At 35.5% G+C, this 19,891-nt stretch overlaps 1 protein-coding gene across 24 annotated transcripts in view; it reads left to right on the forward strand.

Moving 5' to 3' along the window:
• The window catches only part of LOC126278103 (Down syndrome cell adhesion molecule-like protein Dscam2), an 810,453-nt gene that overhangs the window by 284,371 nt on the left and 506,191 nt on the right, over nt 1-19,891 (forward strand). For 11 of the 24 annotated variants that reach the window (XM_049977959.1, XM_049977961.1, XM_049977970.1 and 8 more), the window contains exons 4-5: nt 316-454; nt 15,422-15,592. In XM_049977959.1, the coding sequence (XP_049833916.1) occupies nt 316-454; nt 15,422-15,592 (310 nt within the window). Of the gene's footprint in view, nt 1-315; nt 455-15,167; nt 15,333-15,421; nt 15,593-17,287; nt 17,453-18,519; nt 18,688-19,010; nt 19,173-19,891 lie in introns of all 24 variants that reach the window. The other 13 variants (XM_049977979.1, XM_049977968.1, XM_049977977.1 and 10 more) reach the window with 4 other exon arrangements.

The raw sequence follows: 19,891 nt of genomic DNA on the forward strand, positions 1-19,891 counted from the left end.
TGTGTGTGTGCGCGTGCGTGCGTGTGTTTGTGTTTGTGTTTGTGTTTATCTAAAGATATAAATGCAGTAGTCATTGCCTGTGTTGTCGCTGTAAATGAAATTTAATTTATACATTAATTGCAATTTCTAATCATCCACAGAAGATTTACATCATACCAGATATTATGACTTAGGAATGGAAATTTGTCAGTAATGATCTCATTATAAATTAAACTTTTTCTTATTCATATTTTAATTCTCATTTAATGTATTCAGCTATAACTTTGACAATTAGGTCTCTCCTAGGTTATTGTTAAAGTTGTGTTATTTCTGTAGGTTATGCCCAATGGAAACTTAGTTTTCCCACCGTTTCGAGCTGAAGACTACCGACAGGAGGTACATGCACAGGTTTACGTGTGTCTGGCAAAAAATTCAGTTGGTTCTATTCATTCAAGGGATGTTAATGTCAGAGCAGGTATGTCAGAAATTAAATTTGTAGTTTTATAGATATAAAAGAATCTACAGTGGATTGTGAAGCAAGGTGCAGAAATTATTACATACTGTCATAGCAGACTTACTTCTGAAATTTTGTAGATTAGTCAGCCAAATGACAAAGTACTGCATATTTTAATACCAGAGAAAAAGGACACAGCTAATTTAGCTGTGCTCAAATTATTTTCCTAATGTAAATTGGAGTAATAAATGTACCGGTGTACATTTTGTCATGTTGAGGGACACCTGAATGAATTTTATGTCTATCTTTCTTTTCATGCCTGTTAAAATGTTTGTAAATTGCTCTGAAATTAAGATTTCAGAATGCACGAGTTAAGTTATTTCTCGAGTTAAGTTATTTCTCAAGAAAAAACACAAAATATCGGTTTGAAATATGCAGTACAAGATAAGTACCTTGGTTTAATAGTATCTGGATAATTGTAAATGTTATTATGTATGTAAGCCGTAACAGCTATACTCACGTATGTTGATTCCAGCTCTTTGGAAGCCCCCACATCCTCGTTAAGAGCTAGTTATTATGCACAGAACATTTTTCTCTGATTACATCAGTGATTTGGAGAGTGCATTTCGAGATAGCCAGCTTTGAGTTAGCAGGTAATCTGAGGGGCCAAATTAACATTTTAGAAAGTGAGTATTGGCTGTAACATTTTTTGTCAGCACATTGTCTTGGATGATTTTAACATTGTATTTCCACATGCATGCTGGATTTAAACCCATCATTCTGTGATTCAGTTGATGGATCTGGGGTATTGGTGGTCTAAACAGCAAATATGGATGTTGTTAACAGGTGGTTCAGTGCAGCTTGCAAATATTGGAAACGTATGCTCAATAGAGATTCTTTTCATTTACATATTTATTTATTGCCAGAGTAATACCGGGTGGGTGCCCTTTATCAGTAGTATCTGCATTACAAAAGACAAGTATCTAATTATATAACATTTGCAATAACCATATTACTTTTGGATACTATGTGTTTGCAACTGATGACATGCTTAAAATCCAAAGATATCGACTGAGCTGTTTATTTCTTAGATTGTATAATTTCATTTATAAAATATTTATCTATGCTAACATTTCTAAACAGAGGATCGTGTTGTAGCACCAAAGATTTATGAGAATATTGTCGGAAATTTATATGAACTTCTTCTTCTTAAGTCAGTTTATTTGTTCAAAATAATATCATGATGTTTCATCAAATATGTGGAAATTTCGATATGCTAAACGTTTGTAATGTGCAACATAAATATGGTATGAAATGAAAAAATGTTACCCTCATATGTTCAAATTAAAATGTAATTCTTTCAGTGGTTTATTTATTATTTCTCTTCAGTATGTCCTTACAAATGATTGCATAAAGTTTCATTGCCCTACTATCACTTGTTTTTCATGGGGCCCTCTCAAGTAACGAAAATTTAATTACAACCACCCTGTATTTGAAAGATATTTCATATTGTGTAATGCAAATTCTGCTAATGAAGGGCATGTGTTTCATACTAGTCCAACAATAAATAAAGAAAGGTGATCTCTATTGTGCAGCTTGTAGGGGGTGGGGGAGGGGGGGGGGGGCAGCAGGTGGGTAGGCGGGTGCGTGAGAGTGCACACGCACATGACAGAGTGTGTGTGTGTGTGTGTGTGTGTGAGAGAGAGAGAGAGAGAGAGAATTTCTTTAGGCGTAAAATTTTAAGTGTGTGAAAGGACCATAATTTATCTGCAATATATTGATGGCAAAATTGTATTCTAGGACTTCAGTCTCATACATGTTTACAGCTTTATTGCTGGGTCTCACATATGGTATAGATATGAACTGCTCTAAATCAATACAAAACATTTTTGTGTTTCAAAATCCTACTCTTTCTAAAATTCATTTGTCAAATTAAACTACTCATAATAGTAAAAAGAACCAAATCCTGTGTAGGTCGTGAATATCATTGAAAAATTAAAAGTAAGTAGCAGTTTACAGTACTCTCATCTATCATCTAGATCAGGGGTTCCCAAACTTTTCCTTCAAAGGAACACTTTCAGAATCCTCGTGAACTGATGGAACATCTTGTTAATTTTTAAGTTAATAGAATTTCAAAAGATGGGTAAGACTTGTTTTATTCAGTGATTACTTCAATTTTAAATTGAAACTAGTAACACAAATAAAAATAAAATTAAAAAAAGTAGTATTGTCCAAATGTTGGAAAAAAGTCATGATGTTAATAGGTTTAATAGAGTGTTTATTCACTTCCTGCGGAACTCACTTCCTGTGGAGCACAGTTTGGGAAACCCTGATCTTGAAGAATGAAACTACAGAAAATCTGGGATGGAATAACAACAATATATTGGCAATCATGACACAGAGGAAATGATGAATGACAAACAGGCACATGTACAAGTAGACCGTAAGATACTGTTGAGCTGTCTTTGTCAGATGTAGAAAACACACACACACACACACACACACACACACACACACACACACACACACACACACACACACGTGGCTACTGTAGCCATGTGTTTAAGAGTGTGTGTGTGTGTGTGTGTGTGTGTGTGTGTGTGTGTGTGTGTGTGTGTGTGTGTGTCCGCTCCCGGGATTGGAATGACTCCTTACCCTCTCCCTTAAAACCCACATCCTTTCGTCTTTCCCTCTCCTTCCCTCTTCCCTGAAGAAGCGACCGTCGGTTGCGAAAGCTAGAAATTTTGTGAACTGTTGTACTGCCATTACTGCTCTAGTAACAGTCATTAGTTTATTAACAGATATTAAAAAACATTTATATTTTTATATACTGGAAAATCCATACTGGAAATTAGACAGTGTAATGAGTGGAGTGCCGCTCGCTGTATAACTCAGGCACTGGGCAGTCAACAAACAAGATTGAAACCACTTCTCTGCTTTTGAATACTGTCCTTCCTCTGCTTTTGAATACTGTCCTTCCTCTGAGTTAACAGACTGACAAGGCACACACACACACACACACACACACACACACACACACACACACACACACACTTCCTTGGCTGTGGCAGTGACTCTCTCTCTCTCTCTCTCTCTCTCTCTGTCTCTCTCTCCTTCTTCTTTTTCTTCCTTATTCTTTTTTGCTTTCACTCCAATTGTTCCATAGTGGGTCCTCCAGGATGTAGAACATGTCAGAAAAACAATAATAAATGACAAATATTGACAACTAAAACAAATAAGATAATGTGCCTTCCACAGGTCCCAAGTGGAATGATCTTTTTTTTATGAATACTATATGAAAGGATCATATTACAACAATCATTTACTAAGATCACATTAATGCACTGAATTTAAAATTAAAAAAAGTCTTTTTATTTGTGGGGTAATAAACATATAATAGAACTACTACAATATTTATTTACAATGCACACATTACTGTACTACTGTACTACTAATGGCCATTAAAATTGCTACACCAAGAAGGAATGCAGATGATAAATGGGTATTCATTGCAAAAATATATTGTACTAGAACTGACATGTGATTACATTTTCATGCAATTTGGGTGCATAGATCCAGAGAAATCAGTACCCAAAACAACCACATACCTCTGGCCTTAACAACAGACTTGATACGCCTGAGCATTGAGTCAAACAGAGCTTCGATGGCATGTACAGGTACAGCTGTCCATGCAGCTTCAACATGATACCACAGTTCATCAAGAGTAGTGACTGGCGTATTGTGACGAGCCAATTGCTCGGCCACCCTTGACCAGATGTTTCCAATTGGTGATAGATGTGGAGAATGTGCTGGCCAGGGCAGCAGTCGAACATTTTCTGCATCCAGAAAGGCCCGTACAGGACCTGCAGCATGCGGTCGTGCATTATCTTGCTGAAATGTAGGGTTTCGCAGGGATCGAATGAAGGGTAGAACCATGTGTCGTAACACATCTGCAATGTAATGTCCAAAGTGCCGTCAATGCGAACAAGAGGTGACCGAAACGTGTAACCAATGGCACCCCATACCATCATGCCAGGTCATACGACAGTATGGCGATGACGAATGCACGCTACCAATGTGCGTTCACTGTGTTGTCACCAAACATGGATGTGACCATCATGATGCTGTAAAAAGAACCTGGATTCATCCGAAAAAAATGACATTTTGCCATTCATGCACCCAGGTTTGTCGTTGAGTACACCATCGCAAACGCTCCTGTCTGTGATGCAGCGTCAATGGTAATCGCCGCCACGGTCTCCGAGCTGATAGTCCATGCTGCTACAAACGTCGTTGAACTGTTCATGCACATGGTTGTTGTCTTGCAAATGATCCCATCTGTTGACTCAGGGATCGAGACATGGCTGCACGATCCATTACAGCCATGCGGATAAGATGCCTGTCATCTCAACAGCTAGTGATATGAGGCCGTTGGGATCCAGCACGGAGTTCCGTATTACCCTCCTGAATCCACCGATTCCATATTCTGCTAACAGTCATTGGATCTCAACCAATGTGAGCAGAAATGTCGCGATACGATTAACCGCAATCGCAGTAAGCTACAATCCAACGTTTATCCACATCGAAAATGTGATGGTACGCATTTCTCCTTGTTACACGAGGCATCACAACAATGTGTCACCAGGCAATGCTGGTCAACTGCTGTTTGTGTATGAGAAATCGGTTGGAAACTTTCCTCATGTCAGCACATTGTAGGTGTTGCTACCGGTGCCAACTTTGTGTGAATGCTCTGAAAAGCTAATCATTTGCATATCACAGCATCTTCTTCCTGTCGGTTAAATTTCACGCCTGTAGCATGTCACCTTTGTGGTGTAGCAATTTTAATGGTCAGTAAAGATATATACGCCACCACTAAATCTGTTAGGATTCTGTTAACCTGAATTTCATTGGTTACAAGAGTAAGTGACTTTAAATCCTTGTGAAGATTATTCTTTTTTCTAGTATTGATTCCATGAACTGAGCTGTTGGCTTGAAAAAGTGATATATTTTTAATGAAAATTTCATTTAGTAATAAATCTATTGGGAAGCAGTAGTTAGTATCCCTAGTTTCCTAAACAGGCTAAAGAATGTTTTTGAGTTCACACCACATGTAACTCTTATTGAACTTTTTTTTGCCTGGAAAATTTTAGCTTGATTTGATGAATTACCCCAAAAAATAATCCCATATGACATTATGGGGTGAATGTAAGTATAGTATGCCAACTTTTTCATTTTTTATCCCCTACGTCTGACAGAATTCGCATTGCAAAGAGAGATTTGTTTAAGATTCTTCAACAGTTCAGTTGTATGCTCCTCTCAGTTGAATTTATTATCAAGCTGTAATGCCAAGAATTTAACACTGTCCACTTCTTATATCCACTTGTCATCATATGTTAGGCATGTACTCGTGCGATACCCCTTAACAAGTTCTGAACTGCATGTAGTGTGTTTTTTCAAAGTTTAGTGACAATGAATTGACTAGGAACCAGGAACAAATATTTTATTAACTGATCTTTCTAAGATTACACTTGATTTGCTATTTACTGCAATGTTTGTATCATTGGCAAATAAAACACATTTGGTATCTGGTTATGTGCCTGATGAAAGGTCATTGCTATACACAAGAAAAAGCAAGGGACCCCACATGTAATTAGTTCCCAGTTGGATGGTGCCTGATAGCCTAATACATGTCTCTTTTCTAACAACACCCTTTGTTTCCTGCCAGAGTTATAAGATTTGAACCACTTTGCAGCATTTCCTGTTACACCATAATATTATAATTTAATGAAAAAGATATTGTGATTTACAAAGTCAAAAGCCTTTGACAAATCACAAAATATACCAGTTGCCTGCAATTTTTTGTCTAATGAATTAAGTACATTTTCATTGTAAGTGTAGATAGCTTTCTCAATATCAGAACCCTTTAGAAATCTGAACTGTGACTTTTGCAGTATGTTATATGTGATAAGATAGTTATAAAGCCGATTGTACATTACCTTTTCTAAAATTTTCGAGAATGCTTGCAAAAGTGAAATTGGATGGACATTTGACACTATTTCTTTATCTCCCTTCCTAAACAGTGGCTTAACACAGCATATTTCAAACATTTAGGAAATATCCCACTGATAAATGACTGGTTACGTAGATAAAAATACCAAAGAATGAAAGTTGCTACTCACCATATAGCGGAGATGCTGAGTCGCGATAGGCACAATAAAAAGATTCACACAATTATAGCTTTTGGCCATAGCTTTTGGCAATAGAAACACATACATTGTTTTTCCATTGTTTGGATACACAGGTAGCTTAATATGTTACTTAACTCAGAATCAAATTCTTTAATTAATGTTGTTGATATTTCATCATACCCACTGGATGTTTTTGATTTTAAAGGCTTTATGATGGACATTACTTGTGCTGGGATAGTGAGGGTAAAATTCATATTATGAAAGTTACCTGAAATATGTGGTTTGCGGTATCCCATGGCAGCATCTACAAAACCTGACAACCCCATCTTTTCAGTAACAGTTATAAAATGTTTGTTAAAAAGTTATGCAACACTATACACATCTGTCACCATTGTATCATTTACTCTTAATGCTATTTGCCCTTCTTCATGTCTGGTTCTACCAGTCTCCTCCTTCACTATATCCCATATTGTCTTTATTTTGTTATCTAAATAGCTCTCTTTTCCTTGTAATATATTTGCTTTGAAGTCCGTATTACAATCTTTAATAGTTTGCAGTATTTCTTGTAATGTGCTATAGCATCAACATCAGAAGTGTTTCGGATTGAAAGATACAGTTTTCTTTTTGTTTTACAAGATACCTCTATTCCTTGAGTAACCCGTGGATTCTTTGTAGATTTTGCTCTAATCTTGGTTAGTTTTGGGGGAAAACTGTGTTCAAGTAAGGTAAGCACTTTATTAGAAAAGTGTTCCTTTTTTCTTTCATACCGTGAACACTGTAGACATCACTCAGGTGAATGTCTCTGAGGAGTGTCCTAAAATAATCAATATTTGGTGTATTGATTACCCTCTTGAGTTCAGATTTAACAGATTTTATATCCTGTTCAGTATTAACATTTAACAGAAGGAACTACATGCCATGGTCTGAGAGGCCATTGACTGTGGTCTGAGAGGCCATTGACTATTGGTTTTGTAATATAATTTTGTTCATTGGACTTTTCTATAAAGATATTATCAGTGGCTGTCTGTGAGCAACTGGCTACCCTAATTGGGAACTTTACAGTGGGAATCAAGCAAAATGATAGTGTTACTAACTCAAATAAGTTCTTGTTGGGAGAGTCTTTAAGGAAATCTACATCAAAGTCACCAGCAACCACTATTTCTTTGTTTTTGGTTGTTAAATGGGCCAGTACAGCTTCTAGGTGGTTTATGAACAGATTAAAGTTACCTGCAGATGCTTGATATACACTTAATATTATGAAGGATTTTTTATGAAATTCTACGTCTGTTAGACATGCTTCCATATGCTGTTCAAGGCAAAGTTTATGTATGTCTATGTTCTTAAATTTATGACAGCTGCTGATGAATGTGGCAACTCCCTCTTTCCCCATTTCTGCTCTACTAAAGTGAGATGCTAACCTAAATCCTCTAACAATTAAAAGTTATATACCACTGGTCACATGATGTTCAGAGAGGTAGATTATGTCAGCTGGGTTTGAGAACTCTGATTTATCTATGCAGATAATTAATTCATTATTTTTATTTCTCTGTCTTCGAATATTTTGATGCTGTGAAGAGAGCTTACATTTCACATTGACTGAGTTAAAATTGGGTAGAGTAGAAATTCCTGCTGAGTGTTCAAAATTCTGAACCAACAGCTGTTTATGCTGATGAAATAAGCTAGAATTATGTTTTGTGGTTCCATTCTCAAACTGAAGGTTTCTCTCAATCCTAACCTCTCTTAAAACTTGGTTTCTTTCTGTCCTCCCTACCCTAAAGAGGGGTCTTTTCTGATCCCTATAACCCTGATATTTTATCACTCATGACACTGCCTCCATCCTTTAACTTTACTGCTATTTTATCAGCCAGTTTACCCTTCCCTTTCTTCTCTCTCTCTCTCTCTCTCTCTCTCTCTCTCTGTGTGTGTGTGTGTGTGTGTGTGTGTGTGTGTTTAATGTCTCAGCTGTATGCTGAGTAAGTGGTTACCTTCCATTTCCATCATGTGTATTATTATATGTATGTTATTTGGCTGATTTGTCTTGTTTCTGCACCTTGCGTGTTGTGCCTAAAATGAAATACTTATGTAAAAAAGGAAGCATGCAGTCAGAAAGTATCATTGTGATAACAGTTGCTTTTCTTGTAAGGTACTTGAACTGGATTTCACACATTTATCAGAATGATTATGCTATTTGAGTCTGATATTTGTACATAGCTTTATTTAGAACAGGGGTTGGCAACCATTTAATATCGACAGTCTGCATGGTCAAAACCTCAATATTTTCTGGGCTGCACATGTTTCCAGTGGAGGAGTTGATGAAATAATGAGAAAGTGAATTTTCAGTAATTATATTAAGAAACTAAACATAGTTCGAAACATTTCAGTATCATTTTAATAACAGCTTGATTACACATTATCTGTTGGCAAATACAAATTCCATTTGAGGAAAATATATGAAGGAGAATGAATTTTCAGAATTTTTGAAACTATTGATTGTGGACAACAGAATTTGGTTACATTTATCAGTGATGAATGAGACAGCTAGTTGTCAAAATAAGCTGAAGCAATATGGACTTAGATAAAGCAAGGATTGACACAAGAAAAATGCTGATGCACTGAAAAAAATTTCTCCACTACGAGATCAAACATTTGATTCTAAATTCTGTTACCTACGGATGGAAAGATTTCATCAATCAGTCAGAATTAATAAATAAGAAGGACACCATCCCTTCTTCTAACATGCTAGTGGCATATCTACAACTTTTGGTGACCTTTCAGAACTTGAGAAAAAGTTGTTTGTCAATCAAATGTCACCATCTTACATTCCTTATTTTCAAGGTTTTTTGCATTGTAATCACAGAAGTTTTACATCAGTTAGGTAGTGTGTTCACCTGAAAGGCTAAAATAGTCAAACAAAATTTAACATATTTTGTATGATATACTTCATTTAAAATAAAACTTCTATAACTTGAGCAATACAATTTGTAATAGAATTACTTTGATTCATTCGTTAGTCAAAAGATAAGCTCTGTTATACTGTTAGGCTACATTTTAAAAAGAATGGATAATTTGATAAGTGTAGTCAGTTTTAAGATGCTTGGGCTTGCAAACTGGACATCAACTTGACTACATCAACTTTAGTTGCACTGATTCTTACAATGTGATGCACTTGTTCATCTGTCAGTTGCATTGCAGACTTAATTATTTTATTTTTAGGAAAGTTCTCTCACAAGTTTGAGTGCTGCTGAAGGTTGTGCACATGCCAGCCTCAGACTTTTTTAATTTCATAAAGGATGGGTGTTAAATACAACTCTTTTGTTGTTGCTGAACAAGTCTTTCAGTGCATCATTTGCTTGTTGTTCAGTTACATTCATCTGTAAATTTTCTGAAATATTCAGAAATTTTGGAACAATTAAATCTTATGGGCATAATTATGAAGTTCAACACATTACTCTTCAAATTGCATCATTACAAAATATAGACATTTCATCCAGATGTTAAATAATATAGTTAATTCTTATGTTGTACAAAATAGCATCTTTCTTAAAAATTTTGCACCTCATCTTATTTTCTTCTTCTTACAAATATTTTACTGGAGCACTGTTGTTTTTTGCTACCTGAAACAACTATTTCAACTTCTGATGTAATTATTGCTCACTGCAAAATTTCAAATATAATAATAATTTTGGAAGCTCATGTAATGTTTTTGATGCCTGAGGAGCAGTACCTAGATAGGAGTAGACATTTCTGTAGATTCCTGTGTGTCGAACCCTGTGTGTTACAGTGACAACTGCGAAATGAAGATAGGAAGTATATGTTTTGTATTCATGTCACCACGCAGCCGCAATAAAATTGCACTTGTGATAATAAAAGTAACCACGACTGAATGCTACAATAAATGGTTTAGCAACCTGTAAGTGGCATGCATCCCACATTTTCTTTCAATACTTCATCCATTTATGGAGATCCAGACTGATGACCTTAGTAGTTTAGTCCCTTTAAGCAACAAACCAACCGATGAACCAGACAAAAATCTGAAAAGGCAGGACATAGTATTTATTTAAAAACAAAGCAAGAAAGCAAAATAGATTTTGCTGAACCTCATTTTGAGAATGTATGATGTGAAGAGGAATGAAGCATAGGCCATAAATGTCCAATTTTGAACAACCAAAATATTTCAGATATGATGGACAAACAGAAATGTCCTTGTCTATGAAGAAAAGAATTACAGAGTGATTGAAGGTGGATGAAATATAAATAACATGATGAGGAGGAAGGAGAATTCATAGGAAGTGAAGGGGAAATGAAAAAAAGAAAAAAAAAAAAACATTGTAATACTACCAAAATTTGTGTTGTTAATATTTTTTATTTTTTCAACTTGTTTTGATGTAAGTAATCATCAGGTGGACAAATATAATCAATATGAGATGAGACAGCTTTTCATTAAAAGGCATCAAAAGTGAAGGCATATCACAGGAGTCTTCTGCATCCAGCATCGTTGGCTTGCAGTATAGTTCAGTTTGTATTTGTTGACATCAAATGACATCAACTGAATATTGGATAATCACTTTGTCATCTTACATACTTAACAGTATTTTTCTTTGTCTTGCAAATTTTTTCCCGAAATAAAGTTTTAACATATCTATGTAATTGTGAAGGAAAAATCAGCAGGCAAATAACATGTTAAAAAAATGCAGCCCAGTTCAAGCATGCTGATGACAATTGACTGTTGTTTCCTGAAGCTTCTTAAGTAGTTCAGAAATATGAAATAAAGTTGAAGGGGTTAGCAAGTCATCCTGGTTGATGGGAAGTAATCAAAGCAGTTACAGTAAAATGTCTAACTATATTAAAATTTATAAATTTGGCAGTTTCATAATAAAGAAACCATTGGTCTGCTGTAGAACATTCTATGTTATACATTGTGATCTGAGTCTGTGTGCTTCCTTTTTCCCTTTCTTGCTGTTAATTTTTTCAGTGATTATGGTACAGACATTGAACAATAAATGGGAGGAAACTCTATAATAGAAGAGAATTTCAATATTTTAGAAGCAAATTTAAAGTTTTTAATATTGGATTAAATAATGTGGTGGACAGTTGTTAGGCTGGTTCTCCTTACACTGCAGAAGATCTAAATGTAGTGTAAACTTATTATGTTTGTGAAATTGTGACCAAACGAATCTTGAGACCAAGAAGTTTCCACCCTCTTAGATTAGATGGAGTGAGTTGGGAGCTCAAATCCCTGATCATACTGAATTAGTTTTTATGTGCTCTTAATTAATCACATTGGGACTGTTTATCACTTTTTCTGTGAAACTCAAGAAAACAGTATTGATTAAGAAGCAGGTCCCTAAATTGGCATCAGTCTGAAAGGGTTGCATAATTCTGGGGAATCACATGAATTTAATTTTTACAATTGAAGCTACAGTATAAACCTCTTATGTTAGTTTTGCAGGGAGATTCATTTCAATGTGTGTACCATGAACATAGCACTTGTACTTATATGTAAAAATATATGTTCATATCACATTTTTATTACAAATATGTGAAATTTTAAGAAAAGTTACTTAGTGGCTTGAAATAATATATTTGATTCTCACTGCATACCTAAAGTTGAGTATGAACATTTTGCAAATGACCTTTGTCCAACATTTTTTACAGGACCCAAGTCTCATCACTACATTTTCGGATGTCTTTCCTCTTGTTTTTTTTTATGTTCACTTATTTACACATGTGCAAGTGTGTGCGCGCGCACACACACACACACACACACACACACACACACACACACACACACACACACATTAATAATATTCTTACCCTTAGATATTATGCCTACTATTTTTCCTCCACACACATTTTCATTGAAGTTTTGAGGTTGACAATTGAGAAAAGTTAGTTACAATAAGAACAAAGAGGAGCTATCATGTGCCATTATCAAAACTAATTCTAATCATTGCAGTATTCCACCTGCATAGATATAATTAACTATATTGTTGTCTATGAAAACTTCCTACTGATTTTTGTCTGTCCTCTGTTGCTTTCATTCATTGTCAAATGAGATTTTTATTTCATAAGCTGAAGAATTATTTCTTGTCACAGTTATGACATTGCATTGTTTTAATTCTGAGGTTGATGAGTTTGGGAGCATTTGTTGCATATGAGCTGCCATACAGTTTCATGACAGGTGTGTATCTGTGTCTCAAAAACAATGTAGACAAGATGATTTCTTATCGTACTTTCAGTGATACGTAAACACATGCATGGAAATTCATATTGGTGTATGAGGTGTGAAGAAATTGATTTGAGGGAGCAACAGAAACAGTATTTGGCTCCAGAGAGCAAAATTGTGCTGTGGATACTAATTTTATTCAGATTTAAGGAATACTCTGAAACATCCCGAAATGAAACCTCAAGGAATTTGAAAGAAAGGGAGGGGAAAAGCTTAGGCCCAAGAGGGCAGCAGACCAATAAAGCAAAGGAAACATCACATGCAACCATAGACTGAGACAGACATGTGTATGCAGCATCTAAATATAAATAAGTGTGTAGTTTCACAACAAAAACAATTGCAGAGAAATAAGCCAAGTGATGTGTAATGGTTGTATTTTGTCCTTCACCTTATTGCAGTATATAGTTATGGCTTTAAGTGCAAGCTTGTTAATGGTTTACCTTTTTCCAAGACCCTCCTCTGGTTTTTTTTTAGTCTAACAGATTCTGAAGTGAAAAGTACTGTATCTAAAAGATAAGAGTCTTCTCTGATGATATCTATCTACTGTACCTAAAAGATAAAGAGTCTTCTCTGATGATATCTATCAAACTGGTTCATTCTATTTATCTATTCAAACCTTCATTATTTGACGAACTTATGAAGTGGTTAAGACACGGGATTCATGTTCGGTAGCAATGGGATTCAGATTCGATCTGGTTATCCTGTTTTATTTATTTGCTTAGATAGGTTCGTTAGGAATTTATTGAGTACTCCAGTTCTAGTCAGTTTGATGTTGACAGTATTCTAAAACCTTTCTTCTTTACCTGCACGAATAACTGTTGATTTCAACATCAGATGAACTGACATGACTTACTGGCTGTTGTTATTCTTTATTCATGAACTGTAACAATGCCTGCAATAGCTTGAGCTCTCATTGTTTTATTATTGTCTCTCTTTTGAAGGGCATATCTGTCAGTTATGTGGATAACTTGTGTAGAGACCCGCTAGCAGAATAGGAAAAGAAACCAAATGATACTTACGTAGGCCTTTCATCATTTGCTGAACTTCATATGTCATCATTTCACATTTTGTTAGCCATTTCTCAAGTGAATCCTCTATCTAAAGTATTCCAGAATTTTCTTAAAAACATTGTAGTAAACAGGTTAATCAAAACTTGAAGTCCATCTTTGTATGAAGACTGATTTTAAAGCAAACCATTTTATAACATAAGTAACAAAAAAGTTGTATAGGTACAGAAAATGGTGAAAATCTCCTATTTTGAAAACTAGAGTATTTAATTTTGATCTAAATGAAATAACAGCCCAACAGAAAACTGTTAAATGTCTAAAACTGTTAAAACTATACGAATAGAATCTGTAAATGTGCTAAGATTGTTGAAGTAATGTTTTCTTTAGAAACACAACAAAACCCAAAAGTGGCTGTTGTAAAACAGACAGTAAGTTTATAAACTAAGTTTACCAGAGACTGGACATTATTTGCATGAGTAATTTTCCCTATACCTCTTCATGACCTCTCTTCCTTTTATGGTCATATTAGGAGGACACTAATGTTAAGTGCCAGATAAAATTTTTCTCCTAAAAACCTAAAAATATCATCAAGATAAGGGATATTGTACTAAGAAATAGTATAACTACTGCATTAACACTTTTCTCTTCATTGATTACAATTTCTAGCATCTCCTTCCTTTAATGTTTGGTTACAAAATTGTTTACTCTCTTCATTCCTGGAAAATCCACTTCTTTGGTTTTCAGACATTTTTATGACATGTCATTGCTCTTTGTTTTTATTTTTTTTATTTTTTCATGTGGTGATGCCTTGAAAATTTTTGTATTACACGCATTGTGTTCCAAGTAAGTATTTTATGTCTGTTTTCTAAGCATTTTGTTTTGGTTCTGCTCTTGGTATAGGAATTTACAGTACTGAAAATGCAGGAGGCAATCAGTGTTTTCAGAATAGTGCTTGCTTGGTTCCAGATCTATTCTGGGAAGGATGATCATTTTATCCCTTCCCTATATAGTTGTCATTTAGCTATGGCAGTATTTTTACAAACTTTCAGTTACTTCAGTCTATTCTTGAGGGAATGGCTTATTATACTATGAAATGCACACTCACCACCCTCTCCCCCATCCCACACACACACACACACACACACACACACACACAAACATGCGCGCGCACACAAACTGAGAGAGAAGGTTCCATCCTGCTCGTTTCACACAAAGCTAAAATTATTTCTTCACTTTCTTGCTGAGGCAACAGTAATAACAGATGTTTAGTTTAATGGGGGAAAGGGTAAGTGATTGCTTTCTATATATAATTGCAGTTGTTCAGCAGTTCTATGATACAGATGTAAACAAGGAATATGCAATACGGGGTAATTCTGCAGTGTTGAAATGCCAGGTGCCCTCCTTTGTAGCTGATTTTGTCAGTGTTGTGTCTTGGCATACTGATCAAGGAGAGACATTCTATCCATCAGAAACAAATTACGGTAAATCAAAATTATGGCATATAATTTAAACGTCAAAGAGTCGGAACATCTTAACCCATGCATTCTCTTAGGAATATTTTAATTTTCAGTTGTTCAGCAGTTTTACCAGACTGAAGTTAACAACGAATATGTGATACGTGGAAATTCAGCAGTTTTGAAATGCAGTATTCCATCATTTGTTGCTGATTTTGTGACTGTGGTTTCCTGGCAAGATGATGCTGGTCATTCATACACATATGGTGACAACTCCTTTCTCAATGGTAACTGCCCTACTCAAACTTTCCAGCAGCTGACTCCTTCATGTAATCAGATCTTCTTTACAGATATCCACGGGAGGCCAAAAGTGTGTGATTTTAATATGTGAGTGTGTAATAGTGTAATTCAACAGACTCATCTTGTTAATTTGCATACTGTTTGATCGTCGTTGTAAAAGGTCTCTGTTATTACCTAAGCAGATTATTACTGCTCTGTAGAATTCTTAGACTGAAAACAGTGGGAACTATGAATCTTGCATAACTCATCTTCAGTGTCATATCAGCATGGCAGAATTGGTATCAAAATGTTAAAATCTCTGTCAGTCTGTTTTCTTTTTTCTAATTAATTGATCTGAGAAATTGCAGTTCACTACATGTGAACAGTAAAACTGGGAGCAATGAGTAAGGAAAAGGACTATGCATGTGTAAGACAGAGATCGATGAAAGGTAACACAAATAAAATACATTTTGCAAATTCCAAATTAAGGTGTTTTGCTGTTTCACCTGGCCATGATGGAAAGCCTCAATTGGAACTTATAACCCCTGAAGATAGATCTTACACTCTGAAATATTTGTAGGCAAATAAAAAACTGAAATGTTGATAGTTGATGGACTTTTATTCATAAAACATTTCCATCCATTGCCTCTGATTGCTATTTGCAACTTCCTGGCAAATTAAAACTATGTACCAGACAGAGGCTCAAACTCGGGACATTTACCTACCATGCATTTGTTAATGTGTGTGATGTGGTAGATTGCTTGAGGATAGATTTCCTCGCTGTCAGCTGTAATGATAGGCATAAAAAATAGGGTTACCAGACAAATGCTGCTTTTTAATAGATGTGTTGCAACTACAGAATTTTAATAACAAAAAAAGTTGAAGGATACAAGATAGAGTGTGTGTTTGACTCAAGGGAAATTTCATTGAGTTTTCTTCTGTCTTCTAAAAGTATTTTAGGTTGTTCTCATTCATTTGGAGCTTATCTCAATTTAGTTTATCTTGTACACTGTTTCAAGTAACACTGTTGGCATGTGTGTATACTGTGTGCTCAGTGATATGCATATCACAAGTTGTAACTAAGTACCCACATGTGTAGTATGTATACTACATTTGGAGACTTTAGTGTAAAAGTGTCATCCAGAAAATTCATGTTTTTCAGATTTTTCATTTCACTTCCTGTAAACATTTGCCATGGCACAAGTTTCGACCATCTTTTCATTTTTTGAGGAGGTCATATGTCTTAATTGGAAATAAACATCAATGTATGTACTTGCCTTAGCCTCTAAGTTTGATCCAGGCTTTAACTATATTCTTCTGAAAATTCTTCAGTTGTAAATCAGTACTACGAAGCAGAAGTCGTGTCAGAATATGTGATACGGGGAAACACTGCTGTTCTGAAATGCACCATTCCGTCATTTGTTGCTGACTTTGTCAAAGTTGAAGCCTGGGTTGGCAGTGATCGGTCTTTGTACCTTCCTTCCTCTGATTATGGTAATTACAGTGTATTTATAATTGATCAGTTAGTTTTGTGTCATTGTGCACATTTACAAATTTGATAGCTTTCATTTTGTTTAGCTATGACATTAATCTGATCAATTTTTCTTTTTGAAGGTTGAGCAGTATACGTTGCAGTCATTGCATGATACTTCAGGTGTGACCATTGGACTTCATCATTCTTGTAATTTTGTCCTTTTTTACAGTGGTTAATCAGTTTTATGAGGCTGAAATCATGACTGAATATGTAATTCGAGGCAATACGGCAATCCTTAAATGCAGCATACCTTCCTTTGTTGCTGATTTTGTTCAAGTTGAGTCATGGATATCTGATACGGGTGAAGTTTACTTTCCAGCTGAAAATCAATATGGTAAAAAAATCAATTCAGTATACTTCATGAAACCCTATATATAAAATAAGAATACAAAATGTAAAGAGAAAACATGGCGTCAGTTACGTATTGTTTTTGTTGTGAACAGCAATGTTGGTGTTCCTTCATCTTTCTACTCTGCCAGCCGTGCTGCCGGTTACATTCTAAAATACATGATTTAGTACTTTGAGACTACTGTTAATTTCTGGACTTTTTTTCAGTTGTTTCACAGTACTACGTTACAGAGGCTGAAAATGAGTATGTGATCCGTGGTAACAGTGCTGTTATGAAATGCAAGATTCCTAGTTTCGTAGCAGATTTTGTGACTGTTGACTCATGGATTGCAGATGATGGAACTGTTCATACTCACAATACAGCTAATGACTATGGTAATAGATCAGGCTAACACATCATATCTGTTATAACAAATTAGTTGCTATTATTTTATAAGTTTAATGTTGTTTCTCTTGTATTTTTCAAGGATTTCCCTTTATTTGGTGTTGCAGAATGTTCTGTAGGATTTCATGTGGAAAGGTTTAGGCCACGTACAGTACAGAAATTGTAAAATACATTAATGTCTACTTGGCTTAAAATTTCAGGATTCCTTTAAATGGAGGACTACTGTCATCTGTAGAACTTGCCAAAAACTACTCTTAGTCTCTACTATCATGCATCAACTGAGATGTGTTTTCTCATTCGTTTTTCAGCTGAGAAATAGCAAATAGGCAGATACCCAGTGAGCCATGATAGCTTGCATATACAGTTGTTGAGTTGTGTTTTTAATTTGCACCTTGATGCCTACAGCTGTGAAGTAATGTTTTATGTGACATACTTAAATGCTTACAGTTGTTACACAGCCTTATGAAGCAGAAGCTGACAATGAATATGTCATTCGTGGAAACACTGCTGTAATGAAATGTGAAGTACCAAGTTTTGTTGCTGATTTTGTGTCTGTTGAAATGTGGATGGATAGCCATGGAAATACATACTACCCTGGCCCTGACTACGGTAATTGTTTCTTTGCTGTAGATATCGCTAATGCGTCATGTATTACCTTATTACTGCAGTGGTTCACCAGTTCTACCAAAGCAGAGTGATTGATGAATTTGTACTTCGTGGTAATACTGCAACTTTGAAATGTCTGGTCCCTAGTTTTGTGGCTGATTTTGTGGAAGTTGTCGAGTGGGTCGCAGATGATGGCAGCAGATTCTCCATTTCTGCAGGCAACTCTTATGGTAATATACTAAAAATCCCATATAATAACTAACAACATAGAATTTTCCTTAGGGGAAGGGAAAAAAAAGAAAAAACTGCTGGTGCACATGCTGATGTTATTATTGTGTTTATCTTACTTCTGTACTTCACTCCTTTACAACAGTGGTTCTTCTTGGGGCACTGTTTTATTTGCAGTAGATTAGCTAATGTTTGGATTCATTTCAGGTGCTGTTTGCCCAATGGTGTCTAAGATGCATTGTGTACAGAGATGTGGCCATGAATGTTGTTAAATGGCTATTTTGCCTTATGTTTGCTCACTTCATTTACTTCAATTTTGTTACAGTGGTGAACCAGTATTATGAGGCACAGGTTTATGACGTCTTTGTCATTAAGGGTAATACTGCTGTGTTCAAGTGCAACATCCCATCATTTGTATCTGATTATGTCGAAATAATATCTTGGGAAGATACTCAGGGAACACGGTATCTTCCTCCCACTGATTATGGTATGGATGGGTTTCAATACAGATTTTAATGTATTATATTAAGAAGCTTACTCAGAATTGTACTTACAGAGTGACCACGTTATAAATGTCCACGAAAATGAGTCCATGAATCATAGGTATTTGAATCGAGCCTTCCAAATTTTCACAGTGTAAGCAGATCTTTTCCTAAAGTGATACCAAATTCTTTAATCCTTCTAGCAGCATTCAGCCTCTCATTAATGGCATGTAAGTTTGACATTTCCCACTTATTTTCAGTTGTGACTCAGCATTATGAAGTGAATGTAATGGATGAACATGTCTTGAGAGGAAATACAGCAATAATTAAGTGTCACATTCCAAGTTTTGTAGCTGATTACGTCTTTGTGTCATCATGGTTGGAGGATACTGGCAGAGAGATCTATATGGACAGCACAGACTATGGTACCAGCAGTGTAGTTATTTTGTTTTTACTTACAGGTTGACTAGCATTCTACGAAGGCCATGTTATCTTTACATAAATTTGAGTTTCATATGTCACTAAGAGAGATGGTATTTTCACACAGCGGTTCAGAACATTAAAGAATCTGAAAAAAAGAGAAATTTCATACAACAGATGAAGCAGGCCCATCACCTTTCTTTTCTTAAACATGTTTTGTTACCATCTCAAACTGAATGATCATTTCACATTTATTAAGGTAACTGATCTTTGGTACAAGAGGTTGAACAGTTGGAGATATACC

This window comes from Schistocerca gregaria, chromosome 6 (genome assembly GCF_023897955.1).
Source record: "Schistocerca gregaria isolate iqSchGreg1 chromosome 6, iqSchGreg1.2, whole genome shotgun sequence".
Lineage (NCBI taxonomy): Eukaryota > Metazoa > Arthropoda > Insecta > Orthoptera > Acrididae > Schistocerca > Schistocerca gregaria.